Below are 23,246 nucleotides of genomic sequence, written 5' to 3' on the forward strand. Positions count from 1 at the left end.
ACAGAGGTTAACATCATATCTAATCAACTTTACAATATCAGTAATAAGAACAAGCCATGTTATTCAGCGATAGTGTTAGTGTTTGAATGTTTGTTTTCAAGAGGTGAGCTTCTAAAAAGTAACTTGGAGTAAAAAACCTTACATGCTTTGTGTGTTAATTCCATAAGTTGAAATGTAAGTATTATTGCGGTAGGAAAATACTCCAATAGTTGATTCTAAAGGCTCTTAATTTTATGTCCAAAACAACTAATTTTGAAATAGTTAAGCAGGGAAAAAGATGAACAGTTATTATACTATTAAATAATGTCACACAGAGAAGGAAAGCCAACTAACAAATAATTGGTGTTTAATGGAAAAAAGTTGGCTTTTAAAGATGATTATGCAGTTTTCTGTTGGTTCCCTCTCCCCAACATGTTCTTTAAAATATCTTCAGTATTCTCGGCTCTTTGCTCTTCAATGTGAGTTTTAGAATGAGCTTGTCAGATTACACCCCTTCCCGATTTTTAGCTGCTATGAACAGGCTTCTGTAAACATACTTATACAAGTCTTTGTGTACTTATACAAGTCTTTGTGAACATATACTTTCATTTCTATTGGGTAAATACCTAGGAGTGGAATTGCTGGGTCATACTGTGGTTGAGGGGTTGACAACCCTTTTCTGTTCGGATAATAGATATATTTCTGTCTGGATAGTAAATGTAGTGTAGACTTTACAGGTTACTGTGGTCTCTATTGCATACTCTTTATTTTGTTTAATTTTTTTATAGCCCTTTAAAATGAAAAAACTATTCTAAGCTTGATGGCTGTGTAAAAATAGTCATTGGATCGGATTTGGCCTGTAGGTAGGCAGTATTTTGCTGACCCCTGCAATAAATAAATGCATGTTTGACTTTATAAGAAACTGACAGACAGTTCTCTGACTTGGTTGTACCATATTATATTCTCATCAGCCATGTATGAGAGTGTCTTTGATGTTATTAGTCCTTTTAATTTTTGCCATTCTAGTGGCCTCACTGTGTTTATCTCACTGTGCTTTTAATTTAGACTTCCCTGATGAATACTGTTGTTGAGTACCTTTTCATGTCATTGGCCATTTGTTTATATTATTTTCTGAAATGTTTGTTCAAACATGATGAAAAAATTAGAAGAGTAGTACAATAAATACCAGTATACCCTTCATCTGTATTCACCAATTATTAACATTTTGGCATGCTTGCTTTATTTCTTTGTGTACATATGAGTATATTGTGTATCTTTTTTTTTTTTTTTTTTTGGATAAAGAATTTGAAAGTAAGTTTTGGACATTGTGGCATTTTACACCTAAATACTTCAGCATTCATCCCCCAGAAATAAGAGTGTTTTCCTACATATCTGTAATACCTTATCAAACTTAACAAAATTACCAATTCTATAATATTATCTAATATGCATACCATATTTGAATTTCCCCAGTTGTTTCCGAATGTCTTTTACAATATTTTTCTTTGATCCACAGTCCCATCAAGATTCATGAGTTACATTTTGTTATTACACCTCTTTAGTTTCTTAACCTAAAATAGTGCTTCTACCTTCCCTCTTTTCTTTTGATTTTCATCATGCTGATATTTTGAGGAATCCAGGTTAGTTGGCTTATAGGTATTCTAGATTTCTCTGATTATTTCCTTATGAACAGATTCAGGATAAATATTTTGGGAAGAATACTTTATGAGTGATGTTATTTCTTACTGTATCGTATCAAGAGGTTCGTAATGTTAGATTGTTGTATTGGTTATGCTAAGTTTGATCGTTTGGTTTTGCCAGGTCTTTCCACTATCATGGTGCATTTTTTTCTTTTTTGTATTAATTTGTGGGGTGAATTGTTGCATCCATGTAAATATTTTGTTCCTCAACTACCTCTTATCTAATATTTTTGCACCAATAATGAAAATTGTGTGACTCAGTGATTAATTTGGTTGCATTTGTCATTTTTGCTGTCTGTTGAGAAATATTTTGGTCTTTCGCTCGTTTTCGAATCTGCCTGTTTTTTGGTAAAAATTTTTTTAATGTATTTGAATCCTTTTTTCATCTCTTACTCATTTTTAGCATACTTATCTTAAAGGCTCTATCATGTTGTTATGTTATTTTGAGTTCCTAGGTATCTATTTCTATCCCTGACTCTTCCTTACAAATGTATTGTTTCCTCACATGTTTAGATTTTGGCTGTGACCTAATATTTGTCATTATTTTTTTCTTTTAGTCTATAGCACCTGGTGTTACTAGGTGGTCTCCCATCCAAGTTGGTATCTTTATTGTTGAATTCCAAGATGGTTTGGGTTGTGAATGTGGCCTGGTAGGGTGGGTATTATACTTGTTTTTTTCTAGGTCTTCCAGGGTATCACTGATCTGGGACTAATTTTTGTATTAATTTCTTGGTGTGAAGTTTGCTGAGTTATGAGTATCGTAGGAAGAATAAAATGAAATTACGCGCGCGCGCACACACACACATACACACACACTCTTGTTAAATAGGCCTATGGTTTCTAATTTTCAGGGATCACTTTTTCCTTTACTTTGAACCACAAAGATGCTGATAAAGTATTTGTCTTCCCCCTGTTTAGTAGGTTGATTCCCACCCTCACCACCTTATCCCTTTCACTGAGAATGTAATCTTCAAGCACACTGGCCTTACATAGGAGATTTTCCTTCGAATCTTCAACTCACAAGGGGTCTGTTTCCTTTCTCTGAGAGTTAAAAATCAGTTCTCTAGATTATTGAGTTTCCTACCTTCACTCTCCAAGATTGGCTGTGGTACTGGCTCTTGTGGATGCAGTCTGGTTTTTAGCTTCTTCTTTGTTTAAGATCCCTGGAATTGCTTGTAGTTTCTTGCAAACCAAGCTATTCATTTGGAGGATGTTTGTTATAGGATTTTAGGTGTTTCTAGGGAGGATTTGTTGGTTATCTACTTGGCTTATTGTTGGATTGTTTTAAAATAGTATGATACCTCTATTCTCTGTTAAGGAAGTCCTCTTGCTTTCTTTGAGGAGTAAAGAGTGATATAGAGCAGTGTTAAGAGGCTTTCTCTAGGAAAACAATTCATTTATATTGATGAGATTAGTGCTACCGCATCCAGGGGATGAGGCCAGAAGCAAGCAGTAGTATAAAGTACTCCAATGAAGCAACCATGGCAGGAGAAATCAAAATGGGAGTTAAGCCTTTTATGAAATCATGAATTGTCTTTTATGTTTCATTTTCCAGGCCCTTGGAAAGCACACTTATTATTCTTTGGAAAGATTTGTGGAGAGTGGTTTATGAAGGGAACATAGTCCTAGTGCAAGACTATATCCAGCTGGGATTTTGATTGGTATTGAGTTGTGTCTGTGGGTTAATTTGGGACTATAGCTATCAATATTTTTAAGTCTTCCTATCCATGAACATGTGATGTCCTCCCATTTATTTAAGTCACTTTAATTTCTTTCAACAATGTGTTGTAGTTTTCAGAGTATAAGTTTTACACTTACTTTGTTATATTTATTCCTGAGTATTTTATTACTCTTTTTGATGCTATTGTAAGTGGTTATTTTCTTAATTTCAATTTTTTTTATTGTAAATTGTACATATATAGAAATACAACTGATTTTGTATCCTGCAAACTTGCTGAACTTGTTTATTAGTTCTAATAGGTTTTTTAGTGGGCTCCTTAGGATTCTCTATATAAGATTACATCATGTGTGAATGGAAATAGTTTTAATTCCTTCCATCTGGATGCTTTTTATTTCATATTGTTGTCTAATTTCCCTGCCTTTAACTTCCAGAACAATGTTGAACAGAAGAGGCTAGAGCATACATCCTGTCTTGTTCCTCGTTTTAGGGGGAAAGCATTCAGAATTCACCATTAAGTTTGATTTAGGCTCTGGGATTTTTATAGATTCTCATTATCAGGTGGAGGAAGTTCCCTGCTCTTCCTAGTTTGTTGAGGGGTTTTATCATGAATGGGTATTGGATTTTTTCAAATGTTTTTTCTGTATCTATGGATATGATCATGTGGTTTTTGTCCTTTATTCTATTGATATGATATATTACATTGATTGATTTTTGAATATTAAACCAACCTTGCATTCCTTGGATACATTCCACTTGGTCATGTTGTATAATCTTTTGTATATGTTGCTGGATTCAGTTTGCTAGTGTTTTGTTGAGAATTTTTGAGTCCATATATTGGTCTGAAGTATTCTTTTCTTGTGATATCTTTGGTTTTGGTATCAGAGTGATTCTGGCCTCATAAGCTGGAAAGTTTTCTTTTATCTTCTATTTTTTTTGTTGAGTTTGTGAAGAATTGGTATTAATTCTTCTTTAAATATTTGGGAGAATTCACCAGTGAAGCCATTTGGGTCTGGGCTTTTCTGTGGGTAGTTTTTTGATGACTAATTCTATCTCTTTACCTATTACAGTTTTATTCAGATTTTTTGTTTCTTTAGTCAGTGTCTGTAGTTAGTGTCTTTCTAGAAATTTGTTCATTTCATCTAAGTTATCTAGTTTATTGATATACAGTTGTTTACAGTATTTCCTTGTTATCTTTTTTTTTTTTTATATAAGGTTGATAGTAATGTCTCCTCTCTTATTCCTGATTTTAGACATTTGAGTCTTCTCTTTCTTTTCTTGGTCACTCCCTTAGTCTGTTCAAGCTGCTATAACTGAATACTGTAGACTGGGTGGCTTACAAACAGTGGAAATATATTTCTCAAAGTTTTGGAGGCTGGGAAGTCAAGGTCAAGTCACTGGCCTATCTGGTCTATGGTGAGGGTCCCATACCTGGTCCTCACATGATGGAAGGCCGAGGGACCTCTCTGGGGTCTCTTTTATAAGGGACCCATTCATGAGATCTCTGTAACTACTATTCATGAAGTCTCTAATCCCATTCATGAGGTCTCTGTCACTACTATTATTTAACAGCATTGTAGAAGTGCTAGGTAATGCTGTTAATCAGGAGCTATAAAATGGTGGACATGAAAGGCAAAAGTAATAAGATTGTGTTAAGTTTGTAGTTATACAGTGAACTGAATAACTCTTTAGAAACAGTAAGAAAAACCCTGTGGTGGTTGGTTAAAAAATAAATATAAAGAAATCTATAGCTTTCATGTATATTTATTAACAAGGTAGAAAATACAACTTTAAAAAAATACAAATTTGTGGAAGCAATGGAAATGATAAAACACTATATGATAAAGAAGGAAATAGGGTGGGAGAAGAAATAGGGGACTTCCAGCAGTATCTTGGTCATTGCTGGGCTGGGTGCAGATGTCAGGGGGATGTGGCTGAAGCCCTCGCCCCCCCCACTGCCCCAGCTTGGGAGCCTGGAGTGCTGCTTGATGTGGATTGGTGGTTGTTGCTAGGCTGGTTGCGGATGTCAGGGGGACATGGCCAAGGCCCTTAGGCCCCCACCGCCCTGGCTTGAGAGAGCCTACGGCACTTCCTGTGGTAGCTCAGTGGTTGTCACTGGGCTGGTTGTGGGTGTGGGGGGGGGCATGGCCTAGACCCTTGGTCCCCCACCCCTCTGGCTCGGGAGATCCCGGGGCACTTCCTGTGGTGGCTTGGTGGTTGTCACTGGGCTGGTTTTGTGTGTCAGGGGGGCATGGCTGAGGACTTCCTATTTTGAATAGGGAAACTGAATATTTTAAATGCTAGTTATTCCTAAATTAATCTATATATTTTTCTACTAAATCCTAATAAATATAACAATGTAATTTTTGGAGAGAAATTGGCAAAAGAGTAAAGTATGCAAGAGTGACCCAGAAAATTCTGGAGAAAATTGACAGAGGGAGAACCCTAGCATATTGAAATACATTATTTACATTATAAATTGGAAATAATTAGGAGCACCCCAAAAATGTTGAAGCACAAGGAGATAGGTCTATGGAATAAGTTCATTAGATTTTATTCAGAGGGCTGATGTGGGAGTATACTTGACTTTATAGAGGACCTTCTTAATATGAAGTTATGTTTTAATCATGGTTCTCCAGAGAGACAGAATCAATAGGATATGTTATAAATTCACGAGAGGGGATGTATTAGGGTTAATTAGCCCACACGATTGTGAAGAGAAGTCCCATAGTAGGCCATATGCAAACTGGATGCTGGTAGCATGGCTCAGCCCAAGTCTGAAGGCCTCAAAACCAGAGAAGCTGATAGTGTACTTGGTGTAAATACTGGAACCCAAAAGCCGAAGAGTCTTAAGCTCTGATGTCAATGGACGGGAGAGAAGAGCGTATTCTAGTTCCAGTGGATAGAGAGAGCAATTCGCTTTAGCAGATTGGATGGTTCCTTTCCATACTGAGGGCTGATCTTTCCCACCCCGTCCCCTTAGGCTCTCATGCCAGTCTCTCCTGGAAACACCCTCATGGACACACCTGAAAAGATGTGTCCTTAATCTAATCAAGTTGACACCTAGAATTAACCTTCACAAGTTCCTTCCAAAGTTCGTGGAAAAAAAGATTTAAAAGATGATACAAATCTTTCCATGAGCTTTTTTTTTTGTCCTTTTTGAGACCGGCTGCACCGCACTCAGCCGGTGAGTGCTGTGAGCACACTGGTCATCCCTATATAGGATCTGAACCCGCGGTGGGAGCGCTGCTGCGCTCCCAGTGCCGCACTCTCCCGAGTGCGCCATGGGCTCGGCCCATTCCGTGAGCTTTTTGAAATATTCTTGTATTATGTTGACTTAGAAGGCAGGAAAGTTCATTCCAGGGTTGCCTGCCTCTAATTTACTGTGATTTTATTAAGTCCCAGAGAAGGTAAGACATAGAAGAGATGAGAAATGTTTTTTTTTAGTGGCTAGGAGTTTCTAAATGTGTAGGTGGATCCCACTTCATTAGTATGGTGAATAGTGGAAACAACAAATTTGAGAATTTTGAGATTGTTGTATGTGTGCTCAAAATGCACATTAGAAAACATTCATTCATTCAGGTATTCATTCATTTATGTTTTAAGTAAAAAGACTAGTATGCTTCTCCACAAAATCAAACTGCTAAAGTTAGGGTTTTGCTTTTTTAAAAAAATGATATTTCAGGTTAAATGAGAAGAGTTGCGAGTCTTGATTTCTTTTTTTTTTTTTTTTTTTTTCCTTTTTTTTGTCTTTTTTCGTGTCCGGCAACGGATCGCAACCCTCAGTGTCGCGCCTGTACCGGACCGGGACCGGCAACGGGATCGCAGCCCTCGGTGTTGCTCCCGCACCCCACTCAGCCAGTGAGCGGGAACCGGTCTGTATGTGGGATCCGAACCCTCGGCGGCAGCGCCACCGCTCTCTCAAGCGGCGCACTGTAGCAGTGCGCCACCGGGCCGGCCCCACGAATCTTTATTTCAAACGAAGAAAATGATTCTGTATTTGAACCTTTGACTATATTTTCTATTTACACTCCTAAATTGAACGTATTGATATTTCGTTGCTTTGTCTGTGTACGATCATGTTGGATTTAAATGAGAAATATCTGATATTTACCATGTTGAAACAAGAATCTGAGATTGGGGAAGTATTCATTGTGACTCACATCTTACCCAGGCAACCTGCTGTTTAAAGTATGAATCCTGGTGCGTATTGTAGTCTCAGCCTTGGGATTCTGTAATGAGATTGAGTGGGGTTTGCTGTGAACACTCTGGGATGATTGACAGTAAGGTGAGGGTGATCATCACTTCTCATGCCTACCCTTGATAATATTTCCCTGCTGTCTCGGGAGGGAACAAGGACAAATAGGACTTTGTGATGTCTAAGTAATTAGTGTATGTTGGTTCCAGCTGAACAAACTGGAGGGTAATGATCAGGTAAATGGAGATGGAATACATTAATGTAGGCTAAGGTATAAAAGACCTTAGGGGAAAACTTATCAAAATTTTATGGGGTCATTGGAATATCTTTATTTTATATCTTTTTGTGTTTATATATATATTTATCTATTTATGTCTTCGTTAGTGTTATCTTCAATTTTACCCTAGATGTACAGAGATTAAAGCAATTTAAATGTAAGAAACCTCAAACATTTCTTTTTTTCTCTTTTACATGATTTTGGGATATTTTTCAGCCATTTTCTATTTGGAAAGGAGTTAAAGTTCCTAATTAAAAAAAAATTTTTTTTATTTCACAAAATCTGTTAATGGATTTGTTTGCAGCTGATGCTATCACTGATCTTCAAATAGGAATAAATGACTAAGGTCAGGCTCGTAAAACTTTTTTTGAGGTGTTAACTGAAAAATAGCAGGTGGCTTTTTACTGTATGTGTGTGTGTGTTTGTAGTTGAGGTAGTATATTTAAGTAACATTTTCTTAACTTGCCTTTATTAGTAAAGGATATTTTGAGATGATGGTCGTCCTGGTCTATGTTTCCCAGTTGGTCTTAATTAGGTTAGAAACATTTCCAGGCATTTAGATTGCAGTAGAAAATCTGTAAGATTCTTAATTTATTCTTGCAAAAATACTTATATTTGTCGCATTTCAACATGAAGTTTCCTTATCAACAAACATAAAGTCAATGGCAAAGCCTCTGGATAGTGACTGTAAATCTCCATTTAATGGGAAGGAAAGAATTGGTTTCATTTATGTGATTTTGGATCTTGGAGTTCTGGTGATTAGGTAATCAAAGGATTTTTAAATGGCATATTTGCTTTAAAACTTGCTATTGTTCACTTTTCTTGTAAAATGTAGCCCTTCAGTAACCTTTCTAGATTAAGAATACAATGCATTCACCTATGCAAATTTAAAACACTAGACTTTTCAGTGAAGAACTAACTAATCAGGAGATGAAAGCATTTAGAATGTTTTGACATTTTTCTTCTTTTCTTTTTTGCTTTTATTGTTTTTGAAAAAAATTATCTTGCAGAAACATTACACTATATCAATTTTAAGTGTTTTGATTATCTTTGGCTTGGCTAAATTACTTTCTTTGTGATTTTGGGTAAAATGGAATAGGATAGGATTCCTGGTAGGAATCTGTTCACATTAATATGGCTCATCAGGGACATTATATTTAATTGGAGATCCTGCGGAATAGTAGCAGGAGGCTGAAGAGAATTATTTAGCATTAGCAATGGCTCGTCTGGGAGTTGTGCACTAATCAAGACGCTGGAGTGTTAGTGGTGGGGATGATGGGAATTATGACGATTATGACATGTAAGCATGTGCGTGTGCGAACTGGACAGGCAATGAGTTAATCAAGAAATATATTAAATGGCTCCCATGCTGATTCATTATTATCCACTGTAGTGCCTGTCAGACTGTGTATTTAAAAAATACAGTTGTTGCTGAATTCTATATGTATATGAGCTGAATGCAGTCATCATTTTTTGCTTTTCAATAAAATAACCTCAAATTACCTTCTACATATAAAAATAGAAAATTATCAACTGTGCTGACCATGTGATTTGCGTTTTAAAGTATAGTATTTCACTTTTTAAAACACTTTAGAGTAAACCTCTAATTTCAGATTCATTTAAAAATTTGCTTTGCCCTTTCATATATTTGTTGTAAATATTCTTTGGCTTATTTTCTATTGCATACAAGATTTTGGTTCAGAAATAAAATTTGTATGTCTTTATTTTTCAAGATGGAAAAATAATTCTAGTATTTCAGAGAGAAATTAATATTTAACACATGAAGCTATGGACAAATCAAAGCATTAATCTTTTCCACCATCAAAATGCTCTAAAATTGGGCTGGGAGTGGGGTGGATATCTCTTTTGCTGTGATGGGTGGTCTCTTTGTGTCAGGTAGACCCATTCTGTGCCCAGCATGGTTAGTGCCTTCTGTCATGAAACTATTCGTTAGAAATGCTAGAAATGTACATATTTTGGGGAAATGGAACTAATAAATTGAATTCCTTTTAGAAAATAAATTGAAATGCAGCATAAATCCATGAACAAACTGGATTATAGCTGTAGGCAAATTTATAGAGTTACTGTAAAGATGAACACACAGTTTTCTACTATTATTATTGTAAGCACTGCCAAATTTAATGAAACTTTTTACCAAACCGTGACCTTCATGCATCAACTTAATTAAAGCAATATTATGGGTAATACTCAAAGTGTGAATCTGTGGGTGGTTGTTATTGAAATCCATTATCTATGGAGTCAGTATTAGTGGTCAGCGGCATCAGAAGTAAAACTTGCAACCAAGACCCTCCCTTGGGTGCTGTGAGCTCAGCAGGTTCAATTGTCAAAAGCCAGCAAAGCTTCTTAAAAGACTGATAGTTTAAGCCCCGTGGAGTTAAAGGTAAACCAATCATTCCAGTCAAGAAGGACTATGACTTTATTTAGCAGTGAGCCAAAAATTACATTTGGACAGGAAAAAAAGGATTTGTATGAGTGTCATCATGTTTGAGTTATTTTATTCATTGTTTGTTTGTGTACCTTGCTATTTAACTTTGATAAAAACATTCCACGTTCTTTTAATCTATGGAAAGTGATATGTGAAAATTTTTTCCTTGTAAAATGGAAGGGGATGTTGCAAGACCTTCTGAATTTTTTGTTAGTAATAAGAACTTTGTCCTCTTACTTCTACTAAAATTCTAATTTAAGAGCAAAACAGTGAAACAGTGGGAGTAGATTTTGTTTATTTTAAAATTTCCGGTGAATTTAAATAACAGTTTTAAAGGGAACTTACTTCTGTAATTTAGTGCTTGGTGGTATGAAAAAGTACCTAATGATGGATTTATTTTTCTCTAAGCATCTATTTAAGAAGGATTGGAAGTTTTATCTTACTAAAAAAACATACATTTAATAAAAGATTTGAAAATACAGTTTATCTTTATTCTCATATTTCAGTGTTTACAAGGTCATGACTTAACTCATATCTATCACGACCTCACACCTTTAGACTTCTTGGTGGAGGGAAAGGACATGATCATTCTAAATAATACCTACCACTTATTGAGTATCTGTGGTGTACTAGAAAAGCACATAATTATGGAAGGTGACTATTATTGTCACCATTATATTGAGAAAATTGGGGCTTCAGGACATAAAATGGGTTGCCGAAGATCATTCGGCTAGTTAGTAGTGGAGATAAGATTTGAATTATGTGAGACTCTTAAATTGTACTCTCTCCATTGTAGCATATTGCTTCCCATACTAAGTATAAGGAAAAGTCTCCTTCCTTCCCCAAAGAAAGTGAAGTTTATTACTTTGAAGGCTAGATTTTTGTTAGTGTCTGTTGTGGGCCAAGTGCTGTGTAGATGCTGGAATTAGAAGAACGGCCAGGAGCAGTATGATTTTTGCTGCGATGGCACTTTCAGTTCAGTGGTAGAGACAGATATAGAATAAGAAAACACATAAATAAGTAATTGTAAATTGTGGTATAATGAGGGAAACAAGTTGTTGAAAGAGAATCACAGGGGACTCTTTGTTAATAGGGTGGTCAGGGAAATTCTCTGTGGGGGGTAAAATGTAAGCTGAGATGGACAGATGAGAGGGAGTCAACCACCTGCCACTCAGTCAGCTAGGCAGACAGAACAGCATGTGCAAAGGCCCTGAACCAACTGAATCTGTTTCTGTCCTCAACACTCCGCTAGAAGAGCTCTTGCTAAGGTTACCAGTAACTTTCTCATGTTAAATCCAGTGGACGTTTTTCAGTCCTCTTCTGTTTGACTTCTCAGCAGTATTTGACACTGTTAATTAACCTTCCTCAAACACTCTCATCCCCTGGCTTTGGTGATATATTAATATCCTGGTTTTCTTTCTACTTTTGTGGTTCTCTTCTGTGTCTCCTGTGCGGGAATAATTGAAAGTTTCATTGGTAGGCTCACTCTTTTTTGCTCATTCTATACCTTGTCCCTGAAAGATCTCATTCTCTTCCACTTCTATTTCTGTAGTTTTAATAAACTCTAGACTCCTAAATGTTTCTCTCTCTGATATTTTTACTTGGGTGTTTTAAAACTACCTCAAACCCAACATGACCCACACTGAGCTTTGATCTTCCTGGGTTCCTCATATCTTAATCTTATTGTAGAAGCAAAAAATGTAGGAATTTATCTTATCACTACTCTTTCATTCCTCATTTCTGATTCATAAGCAAGTCCTTTCATAAATGATTTCGGAATCTAGTCATATCTCTTCACTTAATTATTACTTCTTTAGCAAAGTCTTTTCTTAAACTCTTTTACAAATGAGTCTTCTCTACTTGATCCAAATAGGATTTATGGAAGGAATGAAGTTGTGGTAGCTGAACAAAGGCTTGCCAAAGGTGTCATGTTTCTAACCTTTGGAACTTGTGAATATTACCTTTATGGCATAGAGACTTTGCGGATGTGATTTGAGTTAAGGATATTGAAATGGGGAGATTATTTTGGATTATCTGGCTACCTGATAGAGTCACCAGGCAGGTGATCAGAGTAGTAGTAGAAGATGTAAAGACAGAGGCAAGAGGTTGGAGTGACATGAGCCAAAGGATGCAGGGACCTCTACATGCCAAAAAAAGCAAGGAAACAGATTCTCCCTTTATAGCATTTAAAAGGAATCAGCTTACTGACACCTTGATTATAGCCCCATAAGACTCTTTCTGACTTCTGCCCTCCAGAACTATAAGATAGTACATTTGCATTGTTGTAAGCCACTAAGTTTGTGGTGATTTTGTTATAGCAGCAATAGAAAATGAATATAGAGGGCCGGCCTGGTGGCACACTGGAGAGTACGCCGCTTGGGAGCGCGGTGGCGCTCCCGCCGAGGGTTCGGATCCCATGTGGAGACCAGTTCCTGCTCACTGGCTGAGCGCGGTGCGGGCACGACACCGAGGGTTGCGATCCCGTTACCGGTCAGTCAAAAAGACAAAAAGGAAAAAAAAAAAGAAAATGAATATAGAAGGGATGATTAGATATCAGAAAATCTATCAATGTATCACCATATTGGCATATTAAGGGAAAAAACCTGTACGACCATCTTAATGGATGTAGAAAAATCTCAATAAATTTACAGTCTTATTTATGGAGAAAAACTAATTTATTTGCGAGTCTTTGTCAGACTATTTGATAAAATTAATTTTACCTGAAATAATTTATCTGTTGTTTACCTATTGTTTCAGTTACTGAAGTTTTGGTTGTTTTCTTAGCATTAGATTTCTTACTGTGTTTTTGAATTTTGGCCTATAGGCTCTTTTTTAGTGAAAGTTTAAAACATTTGTTCCTCTTGTTCTTCCTTTCCCTTCATCCTTCATCTCCCTACTTTCCTGTGTCTTTCCTGGTTTCTCTCTCATCCCCCACCCCCTGCCACAATACCTGCTTCTGCCTGTCCAGCAGTTTTCTGGTTGCCCCTACCTGGCATTCTGGATTCCTAATCCATATGTAGGTCTTATGATGATAGTTTGGACACATGGCAGAGTTGCCACAGAAGCTGGTTCATGCTTTGACCCTGAAGTTGTGTTTTCTGCCTCCCTAGGTCCGTAGTCTCTAGGAGCTGCCAGTGTTTGATGACCTTCTCTTTGGGAACCTGATTTAATCAGTGACCCTGGCTCTCTTCCCAGTCCTCAGCAGAACATTCTTAATGATCTTTACTTTGCATTTGGCACTTCCTGCTTCTGGAGGAACCAGCTTGTAGGTAGTCTTGTTCATTGTTTTCTTCTGTTTTGAGTTCATGAAATGTTTACTATCTGTTTCTTCTTGCCTGTCTGCCTGCTTTTCTTTTCCAGATTTTATTGTCACTGATGTACATTTGAAGCAGAAAGAGCTTCTGAAATATGAACTCACTATGCCATCCTTTTTTTGTGCTAAATTTACTTAAGTCTACAGAGACCAGAGAAAAATGATAGATCTCAAAATGTATTTTTGATCAATTTCAAGCATCACTTTATCTAAGTTATCCACTTGGTATCTGACTTTTTTATGTGATTAGTTGTAAGGTAGATTGGGACCTAATCTGTGTGTCAGCACCACTCAGCATGTCGAGGCATTGTTTTGCTAGCTCTGGATTTCTAGCTGTAGTCAGTCATTGACCTAACTGGGGACTGCTTCCTTTGCTGCTTGTTCCTGCTACTTTTAAGTGGCTGCGGTGGTAGCTGCCAAGTTTGAGTAGCCGAGGAGGAAGTCCAGTAGGCATCTTTCAGGAAGATATAAGACTGAAGATGACAATACTGGATCTGGATCTGATTTATTCATCTGAATTGGAGCCTGTAATAAGGAAGAGAGGCTCTAACTCAGATAAATAAATCAGATAAATCCACCATTGCCATCTTCAGTCATTTATTTATTAAATAAATGCACTGCAAAACTCTCTCTAGATGCTGGGAGCACAGTGTGGTGTATCCAGTGGAGAGTTTGTGGGTTTTCTAAAGGCAGGAACCTTGTCCATCTATATGGGAATGTTAAGTTCAGGTAAAACTGCTTCTAAATAGTATTTGAAAATGTTTTATTTTGTAAACAACTGAGTGTTTCGTTGCTGCCAAGTCTTCCTGGGAATCAATCATAATATTAGTTTAGTTTTCAAGTCTATACTGTATTCCCCAAATGTTTTAGTAAAGGGAGCTTTATAATTAAAATATAGCAAAGTATCTTTAGTGAACTATCCTAATTAAGTGTTATAGATCCCTAGGCAGCACTGATGAAACTCAGCTGGGCTGCACTACATGTGATAGGGAGTTCAGTTTCAAAATTGCACAAACCTATTTATGAAAATTTCATGTAATTTTTCTTCTCAATAACAAATGCTTCCACGTATCAGGTTTTTTTTAAAACACTTAAAAAGTTAATTTGTTTTCAATTGCAGTAAAAATACATAACAAGAAATTTACCATTTTAACTGTTTTTTTTTTTTTTTTTTTTGGTCGCTAGCCAGTTTGGCAGTTTGGGGATCCAAACCCTTGACCTTGGTTTTATAACACCACACTGTAACTAACTGGCCAGCTCATTTTAACCATTCTTAAGTGTACATTTCAGTGCCCATTAAGTACGTTCATATTGTTTTGCAAGATGAAAAAATTTCTGGAAATGGATTGTGGTGATGGTTCCACATAACAATTTTAAAATAATATGCTTTTTTTTTTATTGTACTTTAAAGCATTTAAAGTAAGAAGATTTGTATGTTCTTGTGGTATTTTATTAGCTTGCATTGTATGGGGTTGTAGGGAGTAACAGATATTCGTTCAACCTTTAACAAATAGCGACTCAGGATCTATTATGTGAGTGTGTCCCATGTCTTTTGAATGGGGCAGATGTGGTCCCTGCCCTCATAGCTTTTAGTTCAGTGGGAGAAACAGATACTTTATAATCACATATACTTATGATATGTAATGTAATGGAAAATTATCCTGTGTTTTATAAGTGTGGAATAGGAGGACTTGAGCTAGTCTGGGAGGTCAGGCAAAGCTTTCTTGAATAAGTAACACTTAAGCAGAGACCTGAAGGGTGACAAGAGTTAGGAGAAGAATAAGGCCGGAGGAGAAGGTACCAGGGCAGAATATAGCTTGGTAATTTCGAGAAAATTAGATAGGGCCAATATACTCTTAAACAAGACCCACAGTATTGTTTGTACTGTTCACTTATGTCTAGTAGTGTTTCTCTTTTAAATTTAGTTTAAAAATTATCCTATAGTAAAATTGACTTTTTCCTTTTGTATATTTCTGTGAATTTTAACACACGTATGGATTTGTGAACTACTAGCACAACCAGGATACAGACAGTTTCACTACCCACCCCCCCCTCCCAAACTCCCTGTGTATCCCTTTATAGTCACATCTACCCCCACCCTGCCCCTGGCAACCACTGATGTGTTTCTCACTGATGTGTTTCCCATCAGTGTACATTTGTCACTTCCACACGGTGTATAACTTTTTGAGACTGGCTACTTTTACTCAACAGAATGCTTTTGTGATTCATACAACCTGTCCTGTTTACCAATAGTGTTTTTCCTTTTTTATTACTGAATATTATTACATTGTATGAGTGTACAGTTGGTTTATCCATTTACCCACTGAAAGACATTTTGGTTCTTTCCAGCTTTTGGCAGTTATGAATAGGCTGTTATGAACATTTGTGTACAGATATTTGTGTGAATATAAGTTTCTGTTTCTCTAGGGTAAATAACTAGGACTGAGCTGGTCACATGGTAAGTATATGTTTAAAGGTATAAGAAACTGCCAGACTTTTCCAGAGTTGCTGTACCATTCTGCATTTCTACAATAATGTACAAGAATTGTGGTTCTGTATCCTCTCCAGCAGTTAATGTTGTTAGTATTTTTAATTTTATCTATTCTAGTAGAAGTAGTAGTAACTCACTGTGGTATTAATTTGTATTTCCCTAATGACTAATGATGTGAAACGTCTTTTCATGTGCTTATTTGCCATCCTTATATCCTTTTCAGTGTAGTCTCTTTTCAAGTTTTTTTTTTTTTTTTTTTTTAATGTATGTGTGTGTGTCTGTTTTCCTTCTGCTGAGTTTGGAGATTTCTTTATACATTATGGCTGTAAGTTGGATATGTGATTTGCATATAGTTTCTTGCAGTCAGTAGCTTGTCTTTTTATTCTCTTGATGGTGTCTATAGCAGATCAAAAGTTTTTAATTTTGATAAAATAAATTTTTCACTTTTTTCCTTTAGTGTCATGTCTAAGAACTCTTTGCCTAATTCCTGGTCATGAAGATTTTCTTCTTAAGGGTTTCATAGTTTCACCTTTTACATTTAGACATGTGGTCCATTTTGAGTTAATTTTCTATGTAAGACTTAAAGTTTTGGTTGATTTTTTTTTTTTTTTTTTGCTAATAGATGTTGAATTGTTTTAACACCATTTGTTAAATATAGTATTTCTTTATTGTATTGCTTTTGCACCTATGTCAAAAAATCAAATGGTGTGATATTTGTATGGGTCTCTTTCTGGGGCTGTTAGTTATTTTCCACTGATTTCTGTGTCTGTCTGTGCCTTTGTCATTACTACACTGGCTTGATTACCATAGCTTTATTTATAGTCAGTGTCAAAGTTGGATTCTTTCAATTCATTTCTTTCCAAAATTCAGCTATTTTAGTTCATTTGCCTTCCATATAAATTTTAGAATCATCTTGTGTATATGTACAAAAAAGTCCAGCTGGGATTTAGATCGGAATTGTAGTGAATCTAGATGAATTTGGGGAGAATTAAAGTCTTTACTGGGCTGAGTCTTCCAATCCATGACCATTGTATGTATATTCATTTGTTTGGGTCATGTTTAATTTCTTTCATCAACATTTTGTAGTTTTCAGCATGCAGATCCTGTACATGTTTTGTTAGATTTTATCCTAGGTATTTCAATTTTTTGGAGATTCCTAAAATTGTATTGTTTTTAAAATTTTGATTTCCAGTTGTACATTGCTAGTAGTAGAAGTATGATTAATGTTTGCATGTTGGTTGACCTTATGATCATTAGTTCTGGGAGTATTTTGGTAGATTCCTTGGGAATTATCTATGTGTACAATCATAATGTCTGTGAATAGGGACAGTTTTATTTCTTCATTTACAAACTGTATGCTTTTCTTTCTTTTTCCTTCCTTATTGCACTGGCTAGGAATTCCGGTATGATGTGGAAAAGAAGTGGTGATAGTGCACATTCTTGTCTTATTGCCAATCTTAGTGGAAAAACATTCAGTCATTCAGAATTAAGTATGGTATTATCTGTAGGTTTTTTGTAGATGCCCTTTTCCAGGTTGCGAAGGTTCCTGTCTGTTCCTAATTTGCCAAGAGTTTTTATCATAAATGGATGTTGAATTTTGTCTTATGCTTTTTCTGAATCAATTGATATGATCATGCCTTTTTTTTCTTTTGACTGTAATTGTTATTTTACATTGAGTGACTGCAGGCCTGGTTCCCTATTAAAAAATCATTCTGGACAACTTCTGGTCAAGATGGCAGAATAGATGGTCCCCAGCATCACTCTCTTCCACAAATCTCTCTTCCAATTTACAACTGTAAAAAAGCAATGACAGCCAAGCTGGGGCTGCTAGAGCTCAGGGGAAGAGGAGGAGAGATGTACGGAGTTCATGAAGGCAGGAGAAGCCACAATGAGAGAAAGAAGAAACCGCTCTGACTGTTCCAAATCCTGACTGCCTCCAGGCTGGAGTTGGTGAACCCACAGAGCAGGAGCCAGCAAAAGCTGCTGCTGTGCCCTTCTGATGGAGTTGCTTGGACACGGCAGGGGAGAAGAGGGCCTTGGTGGCCCCCAGGCCAGCAATACCACTAATAGAGTTTCCATGGACCCACACAGAAGTGAGGAGCCACAACAACTGAAAAAAAGGAACCACTCAGGCCAGTGATCACAAGGGATCGGAGCATGGCCCATCCCATGGGAAGTGTTTGGAGCATGGGCGGTGGGGGAGATGGGCACAGTGGGGGAACACTGGGGCACAGCAAAGACAAATGATCTGCCCCCCAATCAGTGTAGGACCACTTAGAGGAGACTGACTGGTCAGGAATGTAGAATTGCATGGGATGCAGGTTGATGAAAAGACTCAGGCCCAGACCAGAGTTTCTATACAACCCAGGTGCACCAGATCTCATGAGAGCCAGAAATACCTATAAAGTCAACCTGAGCTGCACAAACAGCCTTCCCTGGGGAATCAGCAGCAAAGCAGCAATTTAGCTCAAACACAGAGCTCAAGTCCTGGTCCCCACAGGAAATTCCCCCCATTTTGGAAGTAAGCAGAGGACAACAAATTGGTCCCATCGCAGAGTTTAAGTGGTGGGAACAGCAAATAATCCAACACAGAATTGAAAGAAAAAACAAAGTACCCACAACCAGAGACAAAGTTTGATATTAATTAGTAAAGGTCTCATTTCACTAAAGAACACCAATAACACCTGGAAGGACTGGAAGTCACCTGGGCTACCAAGCTAGATAGGGGAGAGGGCTGGGGGCCTCAGCCACAACCCCCTCACATGTGCAGCCAGCCCAGTGACAACTACCGAGCTGCTGCAGGAAGCACCCTGGCCTCTTCTGAGCTGGGGTGGTCAAAGGCCAAGGGCCTCTGCCACAACCCCCTGACACACACAACCAGTCCAATGACAACCACCTAGCTGCCACAGGAAGTGCCCTGGGCTCTCCCAACCTGGGGTGTTGGGGGGCAAGGGCCTCAGCCATGCCTACCCTACACCCGCAACCAGCCCAGCAATGACCACTGAGCCACAGCAAGAAGGGCCCCAGGTTCCCAAGCTGGGGTGGTGGGGGGCCGAGGGCTTTTGCCACCCCTCTGACATCTCCACCTAGTCCGGCAATGACCAATCCACCGCTGTAAGCTCCCTGGTCTCCCCTGTGGGAATGGGGGGCTGCCACAGGCCTCAATCCTGTCCCCCTCCTTCCTCTTTCTTCATCCCATTTCCTTCCCCTTTCCCCTCTCCTCCTCCCTCCCAACTGCTCAGCAACAACATCATAGAATGTAAAAAAATAATATGAATAAAAAATAAATAAATCATTCTGGGGATAAATCCTGCTTGGTTGTGGTGTATTATTCTTTTTTATATATTGCCAGGTGGGATTTCTTAATATTTTGTTAAGGAAGGATCTTTTGCATTACTGTAATGAGGGATGTTGGTCTGCAGGTTTGCCTTTGTGCACTGTGTTTGGTATTGGGATAACACTGGCCTTATAAAAATGAGTTGGGAAATGTTGTCTCTTTTCTGGATGAAGGTGTATAGAATTGTTTTATTTTTTCTTTAAATGTTTGGTAGAATTCTCCAGTGAAACTAACTGAGCCTGGAGATTTCTTCTTTAGAAGGGTTTAAACTTGAATTTAATTTTCAAAATAGTTATAGGAACATTCAGGTTATGTATTTCATCCTGGGTGTGTTTTATTAGTTTGTCATTTTTGAGGAATTGGTCCATTTTATCTAAATTGTCCAATTTATGTATATGAAGTTATTTTTAGAATTCCTTTATTATCCTTTTAATGTCTGCATTGTCTGTAGTGATAACCCTGCTTTTCATTTCTGATACTAGTAATAATTTGTGTCTTTTCTTTTTTTTTCCCTTTGTTGTTCTTGTAGAGGTTTATCAACTTTATTGATGCTTTTGAAGAACTAGCTTTTGGTTTGATTGGTTTCTTTTTTATTGTCTTTCTCTTTTACATTTTATTAATATCTCTTCTTTATATTTTCTTCTTTCTACAGTTAACCCTTGAACAATGTGGGGATTAAGGGTGCTGACCCGCTGTGCCAACAGAAATCCACATATAACTTTTGACTCCCCCAAAACTTAACTACCAATAGCCTGCTGTTGACCAGAAGCCTTGCTGATAACATAAACAGTTGATTAACACATATTTTGTATGTTACATGTATTATATACTATATTCTTACAATAAAATAAGTTAGAGAAAATAAAATGTTATTAAATCATAAGAGAAAGTACATTTATAGTACTGTATATACATTTATTGAAAAAAAAAATCCATGTATAAGTGGACCTTTGCAGTTCAAACCTATCTTGTTCAAGACTCAACTGTATTTGCTTTAGGTACATTTTGCTTTTCTTTTTCTAGTTTGTTAAGGCGAGAGCTTAGATTACTGATTCGAGATATGAATGTATTTCAACGTGTTTATGGAAAATAGAATTAAAAGATAATATAAATCTTTCCATGAACTTTTCAATGTACCATTGTAGATCTCCTTTTCTTCTATAATATTTAATACTTTAACTTCTTAGCACTCCTTTGGGTGTTCTTATAAGCTCGCTAGACTAAGTCCCCAGAGAAAGACTTCTATTTCTGGTAGCTGGGACTAGTCAGAGAGTTGCAGGTGAATTCAATGAATGATACAATCACTTCGAGTCTTAAACTACTGAGGTAATTATTAGGCATGTAATAGGGAGAAATCGAAATTGTTCTTGGAGCTCCTTCAAAGTGCTCATCCTGTTCTCAGGCATAGAAGAATTTTCTTTTTTGGGAGATAGAAGGAAGAATATTTATTTTTGAAGGGAAAATCACTTCCAGATGTTTTGATGTCTTCAGGTTTCACTTCCCTGCTCATTGAGAATGTCTGTGCTAAAGAAAACTTCTTGAGCTCCTTAGCTGCTTTTGATGATTGCCTTTAATGTCAGGGAGCTAACCACCAACTACCAAATATCTTCAAGAGAGAGGGAGCATTTGGTGGTTGATTTTGCTATTTGTAATATTCATCTGAGGCTTTTTGGTGAGAATCTAACCAGTCATAGGCTGGAAATCAAGAGTTTTTTTGTCTTTTGGGAAACCAGGAACAGTATTGGATGATATAAGAAATGGAATTTGATCTTAGAAAGCCAGCTTTTGGAGTTCCTAGGAATGCATTGATATCTGGTAGTGTGGATACTATGAGAAAAATACCTTATAGCCAGCTTCCATTAGTGGATATAATTATTTAGGAATGGTATGATCACTTTCACATACCCATTTTTTTTTTTTTTTTTGTCTTTTGTCTTTTTCCATGTCCGGCAACGGATTGCAACCCTCAGTGTCGCCCCCGCACCGGGCCGGGGACCGGCAATGGGATCGCAACCCTTGGCGTCGCTCCCGTGCCTCGCTCAGCCAGTGAGCGGGAACCCGTCTGTATGTGGGATCCGAGCCCTCGGGCGGGAACACCGCCGCGCTTGCCAAGCGGCGCACTTATCCAGTGCGCCACCGGGCCGGCCCCACATACCCGTTTTTTATACTAATTAGATGCTCAAGGATTTGTTGATATTTTTCAGGACAGACTTAAAAACAAGTTGTAACTGGTTTATTCTAGAAAGCTATAATCTTGTTTATAATCTTTGATTTTTTAATTAAAATGAAAGCACATGCTATATTTCCTTTGTTAAGAAATGAACATTTAAAAAAGTTCTGACTTCTAATTCAGGCTGGTAGGATGAGCCAGACTTCATCTTCCTGTCCTAAATTCTCAGGGAAAAGAAAAAATTAAAAAGAAAAACAAAAAAACAAAAGAAAAACAAACCAGAATTTTGATGGAAAACAGAAAGGGGTATTCTTGGGATTCTGGAAACCATGAGGAATTTGTGAAAGATAGATGGGCAATGAGATCCTTCCATGCTGAATGATCATTGTGAAGCACACGCTCAGGAGAGGAGGGTGCAAAAGGTGGGGACAGCTCCAAGAGTGAGAGCACCGGGAGCAGGAAGAGGGACCTGGGCAATTGATAGGATGGTCATCTAGCCAGGTGATTCCTCCACACCCAGTGTCCATGAGTAAGGGAGAGCCATAAACTGGAATTCTTTAGTAGTTAGAAAGAGTGAGGTAGATCTTTATATACTAACAGAGAACAATGCTAAGAACTTGTAGGATGATACATATGGTATAATGACACTATTAATGTTCAAAAAATCCCATCCTAAAATATTTTATATCTTTATAGTTACATACATTATGTAAAAGCATAGAGCAGGGGTTCTCAGCAGTGGCACTCTTGATATTGTGGATTAGAGAATTCTTTGTTGTGGGTGACTGTCTTGTGCATTATAGGATGTTTAGCAGCATCCCTGGCCTCTTATCCACTATATATCAGTAGTGTCCCCCCAATTCCCCATTGTGACAACTAGAACTATCTTCAGACACTGCCAAGTGTGTCCTAGGGGGACAACATTGCTCCTGGTTGGGATTCCTGGTATAGAGTAAGATCTAAGAATGCATGCTCACCTGATAAGTGATGGGGAGAGATTGTAATGGGGACAAAGGTATGGTCAGTGGAGTTGTTGGCTTTATTTTGAATAAAAACAATGTTTAGGTATTACATGTACTTAAAAAAAAAAGAAACAAAAGATATCTTTGCTTCTTTGTTAGATATCTGTTGTATTAAATTTAAGAATGGTTAATGGTTGAAAGAAGAAATATGTATAGCTCACAAACATGAAAATATGCTCAAACTCACTAATAATCAGGGAAATGCAAATAAAGACAGTGAGGAATCATTTTTCTCCATTAGATTAATAAAATTAGAAAGATCAACCATGTTCATTGATGGTGTGTTGTTGGGAAACTCATCCCTAGCAGAATGTAAGTTGAAGTAAGCTTTTAAATGTAGTTTACAGTATTTATATTTTTAAACATTTTTCTTACAGAAATTTATATGTGTATACAGATTGGCCTATTTAGGCAAGATTATTGCAGCTTGCAATACATGCAAATTAGAAACCATGTCCAATATTAGGAGAGTGGTTACTAGGAATATTGGGCAGCAGTTAAAAATTATGAGGTATTGCCCTCAAAAAATATTGAGTGACAAAGCAAACTGTAGAATAATATATAGTATTATTTGGTTTATAACGAGAACATCTTTTTTTTTTTTTTTTTTTTTTTTTTTTTTTTTTTTTTTTAAT

At 37.1% G+C, this 23,246-nt stretch overlaps 1 protein-coding gene across 1 annotated transcript in view; it reads left to right on the top strand.

Annotated features, from left to right (window-relative positions):
* The window catches only part of LOC103610663 (propionyl-CoA carboxylase alpha chain, mitochondrial-like), a 49,799-nt gene extending 29,663 nt beyond the window's left edge, over positions 1-20,136 (top strand). The window contains exon 5 of the mRNA XM_008594782.1: positions 20,072-20,136. Within this exon, the coding sequence (XP_008593004.1) occupies positions 20,072-20,098 (27 nt within the window). The 3' untranslated portion in view covers positions 20,099-20,136. The remainder of the gene's footprint in view (positions 1-20,071) is intronic.
* The last annotated feature ends 3,110 nt before the right edge of the window (positions 20,137-23,246 follow it).

Source organism: Galeopterus variegatus, unplaced genomic scaffold, assembly GCF_000696425.1.
Source record: "Galeopterus variegatus unplaced genomic scaffold, G_variegatus-3.0.2 Scaffold167, whole genome shotgun sequence".
Lineage (NCBI taxonomy): Eukaryota > Metazoa > Chordata > Mammalia > Dermoptera > Cynocephalidae > Galeopterus > Galeopterus variegatus.